General features: G+C 31.4%; 2 protein-coding genes across 2 annotated transcripts; one reads left to right on the top strand and one right to left on the bottom strand.

Annotated features, from left to right (window-relative positions):
• The first annotated feature begins 3650 nt into the window (after positions 1-3650).
• On the top strand, positions 3651-8566 carry LOC120278417 (phosphoglycolate phosphatase 2-like). The gene is made up of 11 exons (XM_039285205.1): positions 3651-3775; positions 3877-3944; positions 4497-4589; positions 4700-4771; positions 6844-6915; positions 7272-7328; positions 7494-7546; positions 7649-7752; positions 7840-7939; positions 8053-8156; positions 8279-8566. Exons 1-11 carry the CDS (start codon positions 3670-3672, stop codon positions 8377-8379), a joined length of 930 nt encoding a protein of 309 aa, XP_039141139.1. The 5' UTR covers positions 3651-3669; the 3' UTR covers positions 8380-8566.
• Positions 8567-10559: 1993 nt separating this feature from the next.
• Positions 10560-14330, bottom strand: LOC120279259 (oligopeptide transporter 5-like). The gene is made up of 4 exons (XM_039286144.1): positions 12710-14330; positions 12352-12619; positions 11976-12158; positions 10560-11901 (listed from the first exon to the last, which is right to left on the bottom strand). The coding sequence occupies exons 1-4, from the start codon at positions 14002-14004 to the stop codon at positions 11281-11283; spliced, it is 2367 nt and encodes a 788-aa protein (XP_039142078.1). The 5' UTR covers positions 14005-14330; the 3' UTR covers positions 10560-11280.
• Between the last annotated feature and the right edge of the window lie 393 nt (positions 14331-14723).

Below are 14723 nucleotides of genomic sequence, written 5' to 3' on the forward strand. Positions count from 1 at the left end.
AACAATTATAATCGAAGATTTATTATTGTTTTTCATTTCATAATTAAAAAAAAGTTACATACATTATAGTTTTAACATTTTAAAATAATATTTAAAAATTAAATTTTCATACTAATCTCAATTATTGGTATATTATAATTTATTGTTATTGTTATTATATTTTTATTGTTTTTTAAGAAATGTGAATTTATGGTTCTTTTTAGTAGTTTTTTTTTATAATTACAAATAAGAGACAAGTGTCTCAATTATTGGTATTTTATAATTTATTGTTATTATATTTTTATTGTTTTTTGAGAAATGTGGATTTATGGTTCTTTTTAGTAGTTTTTTTTAATTACAAATAAGAGACAAGTGTCTCAATTATTGGAATTTTTATAATTTATTGTTATTGTTATTATATTTTTACTGTTTTTTGAGAAATGTAGATTTATAATTCTTTTTATTAATATTTTTATTGCAAATTATCAAAGATTTATACAGTTCCTCTCACACAAGATTTATATTGGAACCATTCCAGGGGTTTCTTACTGCTTAAACCACTATTAAAGTGAGAAATCACTGTATTATGAAAATTTTGTTTTTTTATTAATGGTTTGGAAAATATTTGATTAATTTTAATAGAGTAATGATATTTTTACTGAATATATTTTTCGAATAGGTTTTTTGAATAATGTGGATGTCGAGTTGACATGTATCTACGTTATTCTTTCTTTATTTTTTTTTAAATATTAGTTTCTCTTTATTATCTAAATTTTAAATTTAAAAATTTAATCGTAAATGATAAATCGAAAACTTCTCCCTAAATCATAAACTGAAAATCACAAACCCTCGCAAGGGGTTTGTGATTTGGTTTAGGGCTTAGGATTTAAGGTTTAGGGTTTAGGGTTTAGTATTTATTATTTAGGGTTTAAATTTTTAGATTTTTAGGATATAGAATTTTGTAATATTTGGGTTTATGATTTTAGATATAGTTTTATAATTTTTTTTTTAAATTTTTTTAAGGTTTTAAAGTTTATATAAAAAAAATAATGATGTATGAGGATGTGGTTGACAAGTTACGAATCCACGTCATTCGGTAGAAGTTTGTATCATTTTTTTTTAAAAAAAATTATGAATTAATTATATTTAATGTATTTATTAATTAGTTATTTGATAATTAGAAAAGGATAGGGTTTTATCCCAAATCGATCTTATCAAAGATAGAGACAGGTCTAGTCATGTGTTTTTTTCATGACGAACTTTCATGGAAGGAATAAACGTGGAAAAAACTTGGACCCGTTTTCAAAGAGTTTCTTTTTTTAAAAATAAAAAATAAATAAAATAATGCAAGAAACTTCCTAGAAATATACTTGCACCGTTTCCCAAACCGTTTCCCAAGAGGTTTTTTAAAAATAAAACAAGAAATTTCCTAGAATAAACAAAGACCTTTATGAAGTTTTAAAAATAATTCAAAAAATTTCCTTAAAAAAACATTTATTTTTTTCCAAACTAAAATAAAAAATAATAATAATAATAATATTTTTTACCCACCACCAGCTTGTAAAAGACTGAAAATCCTAAGAAAGAATAGGCCTTAGACCTCTCTCAATAAATGATTTTTTTTTGTATATTCAAAAATTCACAAAAGTTATTGTTGGTATAATATGTACAGATAAATTATTATTAGTCAATTAGTAAATAATAAAACTTTTTATAATGATTTTAATTATAACTTTAGATACCTATCGCTAAATTATATAATAAAAATAATAAAATTTATAAAGTCATAGTTAAGAATAAGCCACATTTTGATTCCGTAATAGTTTTCACATAATCGGAGTCCACCAGATCAAGATTCAGGTATTTTAAATGAAATTGAATCGAAATTCAAATTTTTAATTTAATTTAATTATATACCATGTTCTAAACAAAATTGCTTATTTTATCATTTCCTCCGTATATATAGTTTTTAATTGAGTTGAGATACTAAATAGTTTGATTACCAAAATAAATATATTTATATCCTTCATTCATTAGTGAATATAAAGTGAATGAGAGTTAGTTTAAGAGGTAGAAGTTTAGATCAATTAATTAAAATGAGAGTTAGTTTAAGTGGTAGAGGTTTAGGTCAATTAATTAAGTTGTTTCAAGTTTAAATTTTTATGTTAAAAAAAAACACCCGCTGTATTATATGCTCTCTATTATCTTACCTCGTCCAAAGTGAGTCAATGATTAAAAATATATATATATATATATATATATATATATATATATATATATATATATATATATATATAAAACTAAAGAACGAAATAAATATATTTATGTCAAATAAAACATATTTATATAAATGTAAATATTTTCTAAGTACTTTTTTAGCTTTTTCAAATCTAAGAATATTTGATGGTAACTACTGAATAATGATCTAACACTTTGTATTTATAAAAGGTGGCATACAAAGTTAGTGTTAGTCACTGTAGTTACTATTAAACACTAGATATTATTGGATACTGTATATGAATTAATAGTGATCATTAGATATAAATCTAACAATCATTGTGGGTTGTCCCCAAGTTTTACCTACATGACATGATTTATTTATATAATTAAGAAAGACGAAAAAAATGTGAACAATTTCCTTGTAATGGAGGGACTGAAGTGAAATTTGATTTTAAAGCAAGGGAGTGCAGAGTCACTGTACTTCAACTACTATTAAATACTAGATATTATTGAATACTGTATATAAATAAATAGTGGTCATTAGATATAAATCTAACAACCATTGTGGATCGTCCCTAGATTTAACCTACATGATGCGCTCTATTTATATAATTAAGAAAGTCGGAAAAAATGTGAACACTTTCCTTGTAATGGAGGGACTGAAGTGAAATTTGATTTTAAAGCAAGCGAGTATAGAGTTAGTGTTAGTCACTGTACTTCAGCTATTATTAAATACTAGATATTATTGGATATTGTATATGAATAAATAGTGATTGTTAGATATAAATCTGACAACCATTGTGGGTCGTCCCTAGATTTAACCTACATGACGCGCTCTACTTATATAATTAAGAAAGACGAAAAAAAAATGTGAACACTTTCCTTGTAATGGAGGGACTGAAGTGAAATTCGATTTTAAAGCAAGTGAGTACAGAGTTAGCATTAGTCTCTGTACTTCAACTATAATTAAATATTATATATTATTGAATACTATATACAAATGACTAGTGATCATTAGATATAAATCTAACAACCATTGTGGGTCGTCCCTCGATTTTACCTATATGACGCACTCTATTTATATAGTTAAGAAAGACGGGAAAAAAATGTGAACACTTTCCTTATAATGGAGGGACTGAAGTGAAATTTGATTTTAAAGCAAGGGAGTAAAAAGTTTAGTGTTAGTCACTGTACTTCAACTACTACTAAATACTAGATATTATTAGATACTGTATATAAATGAATAGTAATTGTTAGTGGATTATTCCTAATTTCACCAAGAATAAACAACTATAAAAATAAAACCAAAGTTTCCCAAATCGTTTCCCAAAAAATGAGAAACGAGAAAAACACTCCCCGTTTCCCGGTTCTCCTTTTGTTTAATCAGTCAAATCAAAGCTCTTCTAGCGCCTATAAAAAAAACCCAGTTTTGGAAATCCAAAAACCAAGAGCTTGGAACCATCATCAACCATGGCAGCCAATGGAGCTCCGAGCTCGCCATCGTTCGAAGCCCTCTCCTCTCGGACGGCTCGATCTCTCATCGACTCAGTCGATGCCTTCCTCTTCGACTGCGATGGTGCGTGTGTCTCATTCGATTTCCCCGTTTCTTGTTTTTGTTTGTTTCTTTTGTTTTTCAATGTTTTTCTTCTGTTTTTCTTTTGGGTTTAATGTTTTCAGGAGTTATTTGGACTGGTCACAAGCTCATCGATGGTGTTCCTGAAGTTTTGCAGACTCTTCGGTCTTTGGTATTGGATTACAATCTCTGATTTTGTTTATTTTTTTGTGTGTTTGTTGTTTGATTTCTTGTTGTTTATTGTTGTTAAATGATTAGGTTTTCTAAAGTTTGTAGTTTGTCTAATTCTTAATAACTTGATGTTTTGTTCATATGAGGTTTGTATTTTAGAGGATTTCTATTTTAAATGTTTTATCAACTAGTTTTCTTTAATTTCTAAGCCTCTTTTTTTAGTTTGAATTCATAAAAATTGAAGTTTATAGCGCTTTCTGTGTGATGTGTGTTTCAATGATTGGATTTTAGCTGTAACAGTAGACAAAATGATGCATTGATTCATGGTTTTACTTGCAAATGTTCTGAAAGTGATTTTTTCGAGCAATGACAAGACCCTTTTTTTTTTTAGCTAATTTATGTTGGTTTGGAGAATAAGTGAGACATTGGATGTTGAACTCTGATGATTTAATTTGTTTTGATTTCTTTTCCATGTCACAACTTAAATGTTTTGGGTAACAGTAATTCTTCCCAGTTAAATTGAAGTTTGGGAACACTTCTTGGTTAATCCTAGGGGAAGAAGCTCTTGTTTGTGACAAATAATGCAAGTAAATCAAGGAATCAGTATGTGAAAAAGTTCCATACACTTGGGCTTGATGTTTGCAAGGTGACTTATTTTGACCAATCATTTGTTACTGAAGCTGTTTATCATAGTGTTTTAAAGTTTGAGATAACCAAACCTTATTCAATCATGAAATTATCCAAATGTGTTTGTAGGATGACATCTTTTCATCGTCATTTGCTGCAGCAATGTTCTTGAAGCTGAACAATTTCCCACAGAATAAAAAGGTCACATATTTCAATAAATTACGGTGGATATGTTCTTTCTCTGATTTGTCCTTTTAATGAATTGAGATTGCTTAAGCTGGCAAAGTGGCAACTGCTTTTTTATTTAATATTTTCATTTAGTGATTAATCATTTTCGACTATGTTAAGGACCACAAGCTCCTTGGCCTATTTTCAAGTGACCTCTAGGTCCTTTCATTTTTGAGGTACCTTATAAGTCCCTCTCTTTTAAAAGCAAATCAATCTTTTAGCTACTCCGGTAGCTCTTCCCCAAAAGCAAATCAATCTAAGGACGGCAGCTAGAAAATGTCTTTGGAAAAGACTCTATTGTCCTTTTCATTTTTCTGAGTACTTTTTCTATACTAGCTTTTTTTCAAGTGGCTTGTTGCCATCTTCTTTAAAAACATTCCAAAGCCTTAGTACTCATGTTTTCTTCTTCTATTTAGTTGAATGCAAAATTTGAACAGGAGGATATAAACAACTAAACACTTGGATAGAAACTTCAATCAGCTGGTTATAAAAATAAACAAATAACAGCATGTAAACATCAGGCTGTAGAGTTTGAACACTGGGAAGTAATCAACTGAACATCTGAATAGGAACTCAACATCTCTGGCTATAGGAATCTAATTAAGTGGATCGAGTATCTATACACTAGGTTGTAGAATGCAAACATCATGATGTAAAGAACTAAACACAGGATAAAAACTCTAAGCAATTGGTTATAGAAATTTAAGCAAATGGCTTGAGCAACTAAACACAAGATTGTAGAATATAAACAACAAAATGTAAAATGTTATACACCCAGGAAGAAACTAAAAGCAACTGGCCATAGAAATAAAAGAAAATGGTTTGAGCTAGCATCTAATCAGTAGGCTGTGAATATAAACACCAAGATATATAGAACTAAACACTTGGATAGAAACTCCAAGCAACTGGGTATAAAAAAAATTTAAGCAAATGGCTTGAGCATCTAAACACTAGTTGTAGAATGTAAACACCATCATTCAAAGAATTGAACACATGCATAGAAACTCCAAGCAATTGGCTATGCAAATTTAAGCAAATGGCTTGAGCAACGAAATGCTAGGTTGTATTAGATGCAGACCAAACATGATATATGGACTTGATTCAACCTAACAATTTAAGCTAAAAGGATGAAAGATTTGGATTTATATATTTAAATTTATATTTACCGAATTAACTAATGTGGAACTAATAGTTACTCTAATGCTCCCTAGATACTTGCCAGTTTATTTTAACTAGTCATGTTACAAACAAACCAAACAATCTAAACTCTAATACCATGTTGAATGTAAACCAAACATGTTATCTAGGTCCAATTCGACTCCAGAGCTTTAGCTAATAGGATGAGAGACCTAGGTTTATTTATTCAAGTTCATATTTATTAAATTAACCAATGTGAGACTATTAGTTACTCCAATAAACTGTAGAATATAAGCACCATAATTTAAAGAATCAATCACCTTGGTAGTTACTCCAAGAAGCTGGCTATAGAAATCTAAGCTAGTGGCTTGAGAAACTAAACACTAGGCTGTATAATGTGAACATTGGGATTTAAAGAGCTAAAAACCTGGGTAGAAACTCTCAGCCATTGGCTGTAAAACTTGAAGCAAATAGCTTGATCAACTAAATACTAGGCTGTAAAATGTAAACACCAAGATATAAAGAACTAAACACCTAGATATGAACGATAAATGGAGATAGAAGCAAAGTAACCATCTTTTAAATGAAATGTCTTCCTGGGGGATTATGATTTGTTTGATATATTGGCTTTAATATCCTGATTATAAGGATCATTAATTTAGCACTCGTCTTGATAATTTCTTCATGTGGCCGATTTACCCAAGTCATTGAAGGCAAGGTGTATGTTAGCTCTTAACATTCTCTCGTTGTAAATGAAACATAAGATGCGTTGCAGGATGCATTTTGTTTGTCTTCTCAAAACACTACAGTGCACAATGGCAATGCCATTTTTAACTGATCTAACATGGATGTATAGCACTTGTTGTGGATTTTAATGGCCTAGGAAGTCATAGCTGTTTCTGCTGCAGGCTTATGTTGTCGGTGCAGAAGGCATACTAGAAGAAATGAATCTTGCTGGTTATGCATGTCTTGGTGGTCCTGTAAGGCATACTTCACCTTCTTTGCAACTTTGTTTCTAGCTTCATAATTCATGTTGCAACAGACTTTTTATACAAATTTGTACCATGCCCAAGCCTGAAAGGAATACTTCCTCTTCGTATCATTTATTTATAGCTTTATAAATCATATTTTTGTTGTTGCTTTATATAGAAAAGGAATTTTTCGGCTATTTACTGTTTTTTTTTTCTGTATGAGTTTAGCATCAAATTTGTTTTAACTCTGTGAGGGCACTGCACAAGAGGATTTTGTTTCTATTATCATGTACCGAAGAAAGAAAAGCCAAACAATACAGGTTTTAGTTGGTTGATATTTAATTAATACATTGATATTTGTACAGGAAGGCGGGAAGAACATGGAACTAGATTTGAGCCTCCTAACAGAATGTGATAAAAGCGTATGTGATGCACAATTGCATAAATCCTCTCCAATTTTACCTTTTAGATTGAGAATAATGTTTTTATTCATGTAAACATCAAGGAAGAATATTTTATTATGATTTAGAAGTAATTTGCACTTTGTGTCTTACACAAAAATTTTCTTTTAATTTTACTTTTTGCAGATTGGAGCAGTTGTAGTCGGACTTGACAAGCATATAAATCACCACAAGCTCCAGTGAGCTATTTTCACACACAAATACACACACTGCTTATGTGCATTATCCACTTACAATAGAATGTTTGTACATTATCGGCTTTTTTTTTTAATTTAATGCAGGTATGCAACTCTATGTATCCGCGAGAATCCTGACTGCCTATTTATTGCCACTGATGCTGCTGGACATTTATTAGCAAACTTGGAACAATGTTCAGATTATCAATGTACCACTTCTTTTCTTCTGAATGTGAATTATTATTATCAAGGCCATAGGTCCCCTGCTCCATACAAATTATTTATTGGTGACGCAGGTGCAGGATGCACAATTTCCTCATTATGCGCATCAACTGAAAAAGAACCTATTGTTGTTGGAAAACCATCATCCTTCATCATGGACATTTTGGTCGAAAGGTATGTCACATGTATTACCATTTTACGTTTTCCATATGTGTTGCACAAGTGTTTTAACCGCATTTTCTCATTGAACAACTGTAACATATTTCGGTTCAAAAAACATGTTGCAGATTTCAAATTAACCCCGCAAAAATGTGCATGGTGGGTGATAGATTGAACACCGATATATTATTTGGTCAAAATGCTGGTTGCAAAACTCTTCTTGTTCTTTCAGGTGTGTTTCTACCTTCAGAAATTTAATCAATTTTATTCATTCGAACAAATGCGAGAACAAAACTTTACTGCAAACCGGACAATCTTATAGTTTCGGTAATGTTTGTATCGTGACAAATGCAGGTGTTACTACTTTATCAGCTTTGCAGGATCCTTCGAATGACATTTATCCAAATTACTACACAAGTAATGTATTTAACATTGTTGAGCTCTTAAGAACATGATCTTTTGATGTAAAATAACTGATGTTGTTTTTCTGTTATTCATCTTTCTCTGCAAATGCTGCAGAAATGAAAATTTGTATTTCCTGTAATTCATTTTTGTCTGCAAATGCAGCAGAAATGAAGCACATGTTTGATGTTGTACCAATAAATTTGTGTTTGTATCAGTTTGCTTTCTGTTTCTGATTTAGACATCAGAAATAATAAATGCATTTCTTTTTCATTGATAAGGTTTGGTTTTTGTGTTTAGTGAAATTATTTATTTTGATGTGGTTGATGGTGATACAATTCTTACATTATTTTTTTTAAATTTTAAACTTGTTATATATAGATATATTTTTGAAAATTTGAGATTCTTTTATGTATATTTATATTTTTTTAATATTAATATTAATATTATTTTTTATATGAAATAATTTGGTAAATAATTATTATAAGAAATAATGCACATATTATTCCAATTAAATACCTATTATCATTTAATGATAAATGATAAAATAAATGAAGTCTTTTTAATATCATTTATTTATATAAATATCTATCTATCAATATGTAGTACTTTATGTCTATGTCTAGTTTATAAAAGCAACATTTTTACTCCACATGATTTTTTATTTTTTTGAGTTTATAAGTTTTCTAAAATAAATTTATATTTTTAGAATTTTCAAGGTATTTAAGTGAGAAGAACAAAAAAAATTGTACAAGTAATTAATATGAGATATATATACTTGTTTAAAAATCTCAAGATTTTTCCAAAGCCTTAAAACTCATCTTCTACTAATGTCCATAAAATTCAATTTTACTGAAGATGTATTTTAACCGTTGAATTTAAATCTAACGACTATAAATCATTTCACTTGTTTTTCACCAGTATTCTCCATAATGCTATTAACAGTGAAAAATGAGATATATAGTTTTTATTATTGTTGATATATTAATTTATGTCTATATCTCTCCATCACTCTCTTTTATTTGTCCGAGGACATTCTACTAAAATGTTCGTAGTTGATAAATTTCATATATATATATATAGAGTAATGCTATATAGAACATCGTCAGTCACATCACTAGCCACGTCAGTTGTGTGGCTGATTCGTGTGATTGCTTGTCAGTCACATCACCAGCCACGTCAGTTGTGTGGCTGGTTCATGTGATTGCTTCGTTCTATATAGCATTACTCATATATATATATATATATATATATATTCAAAAATTAGATGAATGAAATCTTGGGATATGTGTGAATAGATATGATGCACGGATCTTAAAGTTTACTGAGGCACGTGTTATCCAAAGTGACCAAGCACCCATTAATCCTCGAAGGAGAAAAAAAAGGAGCCATTTTTGGGGTGTTTGGATTGAGCTTTTTCAGTTCAAAAGACTATTTTCATAAGTTAAAGACTTTTTGGACGTAAGAAAAGATGTTTAGTATACCTTCTCGTAAAAGCTGGGTTCATTAAAAAGTCTCAAACTCACCTTTTTCAAAAAGTTGAGTAAAGAGGTCTTTTAAAAAAGACTTTTAAAAATTTCGCTTTTTGGGTTTTAGTAAATTACCGCTTTCATCCCTCAACAATTAAACAAACTAATACCCTTAGTCCTAGCTTATTAAACAACAAAAAAACTTGACTATAATAATAATAATTCTATAATAATAATAATAATTATTATTATTATTAATACATTACGTTATAATAATAATAATTATTATTAGTAATAATAATAATTATTATAATCATAACACATTAAGTTATAATAATTAATAATAATTTTAATTTTAATTTTAATTATAATTACAATACATTAAGTTATAATAATAATTATAATTATAATACATTAAGTTATTATTATTATCATTAATATTTTAATAATCACTATTAATAGTAATGTATAAAAATAACTCAATAAATGCCCACTTTAGTAATTTGACACCTTAAAAGCCTTTTTAAAAATCCATATCCAAACAACTTCACATATATATAAGTACTTTTACATTAGCTTACCTAAACATAAAACACTAAAAAGCACTTAACTTACTCTCAAAAGTAATTTTAAAATAAATGCTTCTACAACTTAAAAAAAAACACTTTTTTTTAAAACTAACCCAAACCAGGCTTTTATCGTCTTCGAAGAAGCGATTTTTCGAAGCTTTCTCTTCTCCTCAGTGTTTGCGATATATGGTAAGAAAATCACACTTTTTCTCCCATTAATTGTTCTTTTGATTCGATTAACTTATCATATTCTGTATTTCGAGTGTTTTGATCCATATTCGAAGTGATGATTCGGTGTTATCGTTCTGTGAATTAGGTTTCATATTGAGTGCTGAATTTTTGTTTTTGAAACCCTTATTTTTGGTGTTTTGATTGCTGGATTTCTGAGAATTTATTCCTTCTTGTTTCGGATGTTTGTCTTACATTTGTTGAGTTTACAGTCTTAGCTTGCACAAAAATATGATTTTTTTTTTTTTTTGAATTATTGAATTGATTGATTCCATTGGAAGTGGAAGCTTATCTCTTTTCTCATATTATACAACATTAAATTTTTGTTTAAATTCAAAGACTACAAATGAAAAAGGCTTTTTTTTTTTAGTGAAATTATTGTGGATTTTTTTATTAAAATTTTCTGATTGAATTATTGATTCCATTGCCAGTGAAAAGTTGGTGATCTATCTCAATTTCTGGTTTTATACAGCATAAACTTTTGTTTAGAGTTAACTTGGATGTCCATTTGAAGAAAAGAAAGTGGAAGGTAATGAAAAACTTGTAGAATAACAACAAATTTGAGACATTTCTGACATTTATCTTTGCATTTGGTGAAGAAAGTGAAGAATGAATGTTTACTTTCTCGGCAAACACGATAACAAAACCCAAGTCTGAAATTTTTTTCTTCGTTTCTGAAGAAAATTTTTCAAAAAACTGGACAACCTTTGGCAACTACTCCTGGAGCTGTAGGGCATTTAGCCAAAGGGCAGTGGTCACTAGCTTCAGCTCCCCACCATTCCATACCATAGATGTTGTAGTTTTGCAGGGCGAAGTAGGTAGCAACTCCCATGAAGGCAACTCCGGCATCCAAGGCGGCCGAAAGCACATAGTTATGCCTTGCCCACCAGGCCTTGTACCGTCGGTACACAAAGAAGTTGAAGGCAATACCTACAGTGAACCAAGATATGTAATGCACTGTCTTGGCTACTGGCATCGACCCTGCTCCGCTCAGGACAATAGGCATGTTGATGAGCCGAATCCATTTCTTCTCTGGAAATGCTCTTGTGAGCAACCATACTGGTACAGGAGCAAGAAGACCAATGACGAAGAACCAATTCATTTTGGAGTATAGGCCAAGGGGACCAAACATGCGACGAGGACCAACCACTCCCCAAATGATCGATGCATTGTAGAATACATCGTCACCAGGGCAAGTCCATGGGCTATCGTCGGGGAGTAGATCGATGTTGCATATGTCTTTGATAGAGGTTAGGAGCCACCAAGCCGTGCCAAAATAGATCGAGGATGACACTACTGTTCCTACTAACTGTGAGTAAAACTAATATCAGCAAATCTTGCAAATAAGTACTATAACCTTAGCATTGTTGGAGTAGTGAGTACCTGAACAAGGAACATGGATTTTGGTGGGATTTTCATGTAGTGTCCCAGTTTAAAGTCTGTGAGAAATGTTAGAGCTTGAGACATGCTGATATATCCGTAGGTTTTGAATGTCACATTGGCTAAAGGCTTCCCAGGGTATAGATATCCAATAACCAGCTCTGTTATGACGTTTAGCCCAGGTCCCTGCATCATTTAAATGCAATATAGCTCTGTTTTAGATTGTGATAATCTTGTAGTATATAATACAACTTTGAATGCACCATTAGTTCATTTTGGTCATTATATGTTTAAAATGTTCAATATGTTATCTCTGTTTAGATGACATTATTGAAAAAACATACACCAGTTGATTTCTTTTTTTCCACTAACTACTGACCTGGTTAGTTGTTGCAAGCAGCACTCCTACAGGCAGCATGAAAATCATTGCCATTGCACAAGCAAGCAAGATCCCCCAAAACGGGAGCTGCAGTTGTTTATGGAAACCTTCACAGGTAAACATGGAGAGACCCAGAACTATGAGCAAGAGTATGCCGAACCACCATTGAGGTACAGGGCGGTAGTTCTTTTTCATGATTCTTGTGTGGACATCTGCAAACTTATTGCTAGTAGATTTTTCAGCCTTGCGCCACATCTCCCAGGTATTCCTGACATAATATCAAGTTTTGGATTATGCCAATACTTTTTTTTTATCCAAAAACAATGAAAGATAAGATAAAATAAGCAACTTTGCGTACTTGCCGTAGAAGAGGAATGCATGTGTAAGGGAAGCCATGAGGGTGGCAAAACTCAACCCATAAGTATATGTGAAGAAGACGCTGAGATTGATCTTGCTATAATTATCATATTCGTCGTAATTGATGCTGAATGTCTTTGGATCGAGGATCCTTGAAATGTTGTAGTGCTTTCCATCAGAGTCAAAGACATCTGCAGTTATCAAGGGGAAGCGCTTGGCATTGTATGCATTTGTCCAGTAAGTGATGGGTAGTAACACGTATACGGTGATGATGAAACCGACAAGAGTGTTGAAAATGGAGAATGCCGGTGTTGCAAGTGGACTTCCGAGGAAGGCAGCCACAGTGGCCCAGTCAAGACCGAAGGAACCAATTCCTAGTCCTTTAAGTCCAGAGCCAATCTGCTGTGCTGTCACTGAGTCCTTCCATATCCAGCAAACGAAAGAGAGGGCAGATAGTGATGGGAAGAAATAATTGGGGATGATGTAGTATGCGAAACTGGAGATGAAAACTATCAAGAAAAACTGCATCCTTGATAGACCTCCCTTTGGCCGCTTCTCATCTTCATGCAATGCTCTGCATCTCAGTTTCATTAGTGATACTAAGTTCTTTGCCAATTGAGCTTTGTTTCGTATGTCAATTGAGGAAAGATGTTGATGTTGTTTACCTGAAGAGTGACACTTGAACAAGAATTCCCGGCCACCACATGTAAGGAGAATCAACAAGGTACTTCCGGAACAAACCAGCCCAGCCATAACCGAGCAACTGAAAATTTTCCGATCAAATTTATAAGCACATTGCCATTGATGACCTGCATTGCTTGCAGAAACAAAAAAAGAACTCACTTGTGTTGTTTGAGCTAGCAACATTGCTGCCATTGCGTTGATGCCTCGGCCATAGAAGGCCTTAACTATTGTGATAATGTTAACGGCATAAGGTCCAGCGGCTCCGGCATTGGCGAATATTGTGATGAGCACATGTTCTTTTAAGGTGAAAGGACCCGGGTTCAGTGAAAAAGACCAGTTTGTCATCGGAACATGGAAGACCTTTTTGGGAAGAGTTGCAGCCATCAGTTTGCCAAGAGGAAGAGTGACAATCTGCGCACAGACTGATGATATGCCAATTGGGTTTGTTCGGTAGACGAAGAACTGGTTCACAAATGATAAGAGCACACACGACGAGAGCCCGAGGGCCCATGTTCTGAATGTCAAGCATGGTATTGTGGGATCATCGGTGATCGGTACAGTGAGTCGGACTTGCTCGATTGGACTATCATTAACTTCATCTGCAATCAACATTTTCGAGTCAAAGTTTCAGCTTTTGAAGATTCAATTACAAGTAGCTAAACATTTTGTTCTACTCCAACATGCAGAATTAACAAGTTCATTCAGTGTTGCATCAATTGTAAACTCTGTAACTTGTCAAGATTCGATTTTCTGACGAATGATCAAAGCACACTTGTTCTTTTGAATAATTTTTTTATACTACCAAATATTCAAGATCTCAGATTCTTGTTTACTGTCAAAAAAAGTTATTGTTTCCTGTGACTATTAAGACTAATCCATGAGAGGATTAATTAAGAAGTTTATATCATGTTGTCTTATTCTCCAAAGTCTACATTATTAGTAAACTCTGTAACTTGTTGGGATTCGGTTTTACAATGAATAAATAAAGCATGCATGCTCTTTCTAATAATTTTTTTTATACCAGTAATAAATTGTTCATATATATATATATATATATATATATATATATATATATATCTTTTTCTGAACTATAAGTTTGGATTTTATTTTTTGCTTTTGATGATATTGCATGCATGTTTGTTGTTAACTTGTTATCATTAACTTGTGAAAGTGGAACAAGCTTTGTTTTGGCCCAAGTTTTGTGAATGTTAGATAGGAAGGTGTTGAATACATGAGAAATTTGGTTTGAAAATCATTAATTATGTTTTTTTTTTATAATATGAACAAAGTCATGTCAGGGATGTGCACAGGTGAAGTGTTAATGCCTCAAC

This window comes from Dioscorea cayenensis, chromosome 16, assembly GCF_009730915.1.
Source record: "Dioscorea cayenensis subsp. rotundata cultivar TDr96_F1 chromosome 16, TDr96_F1_v2_PseudoChromosome.rev07_lg8_w22 25.fasta, whole genome shotgun sequence".
Lineage (NCBI taxonomy): Eukaryota > Viridiplantae > Streptophyta > Magnoliopsida > Dioscoreales > Dioscoreaceae > Dioscorea > Dioscorea cayenensis.

Coding starts and splice junctions, on each gene's coding strand:
- LOC120278417 (XM_039285205.1), top strand. CDS start 3,670: ATGGCAGCCAATGGAGCTCCGAGCTCGCCATCGTTCGAAGCCCTCTCC. Junction 6,916..7,271: donor ATGCATGTCTTGGTGGTCCT/GTAAGGCATACT, acceptor ATATTTGTACAG/GAAGGCGGGAAGAACATGGA. Junction 8,157..8,278: donor AACTCTTCTTGTTCTTTCAG/GTGTGTTTCTAC, acceptor TGACAAATGCAG/GTGTTACTACTTTATCAGCT.
- LOC120279259 (XM_039286144.1), bottom strand. CDS start 14,004: ATGTTGATTGCAGATGAAGTTAATGATAGTCCAATCGAGCAAGTCCGA. Junction 12,159..12,351: donor TGCTTGCAACAACTAACCAG/GTCAGTAGTTAG, acceptor TAAATGATGCAG/GGACCTGGGCTAAACGTCAT. Junction 11,902..11,975: donor AATCCATGTTCCTTGTTCAG/GTACTCACTACT, acceptor TTTTACTCACAG/TTAGTAGGAACAGTAGTGTC.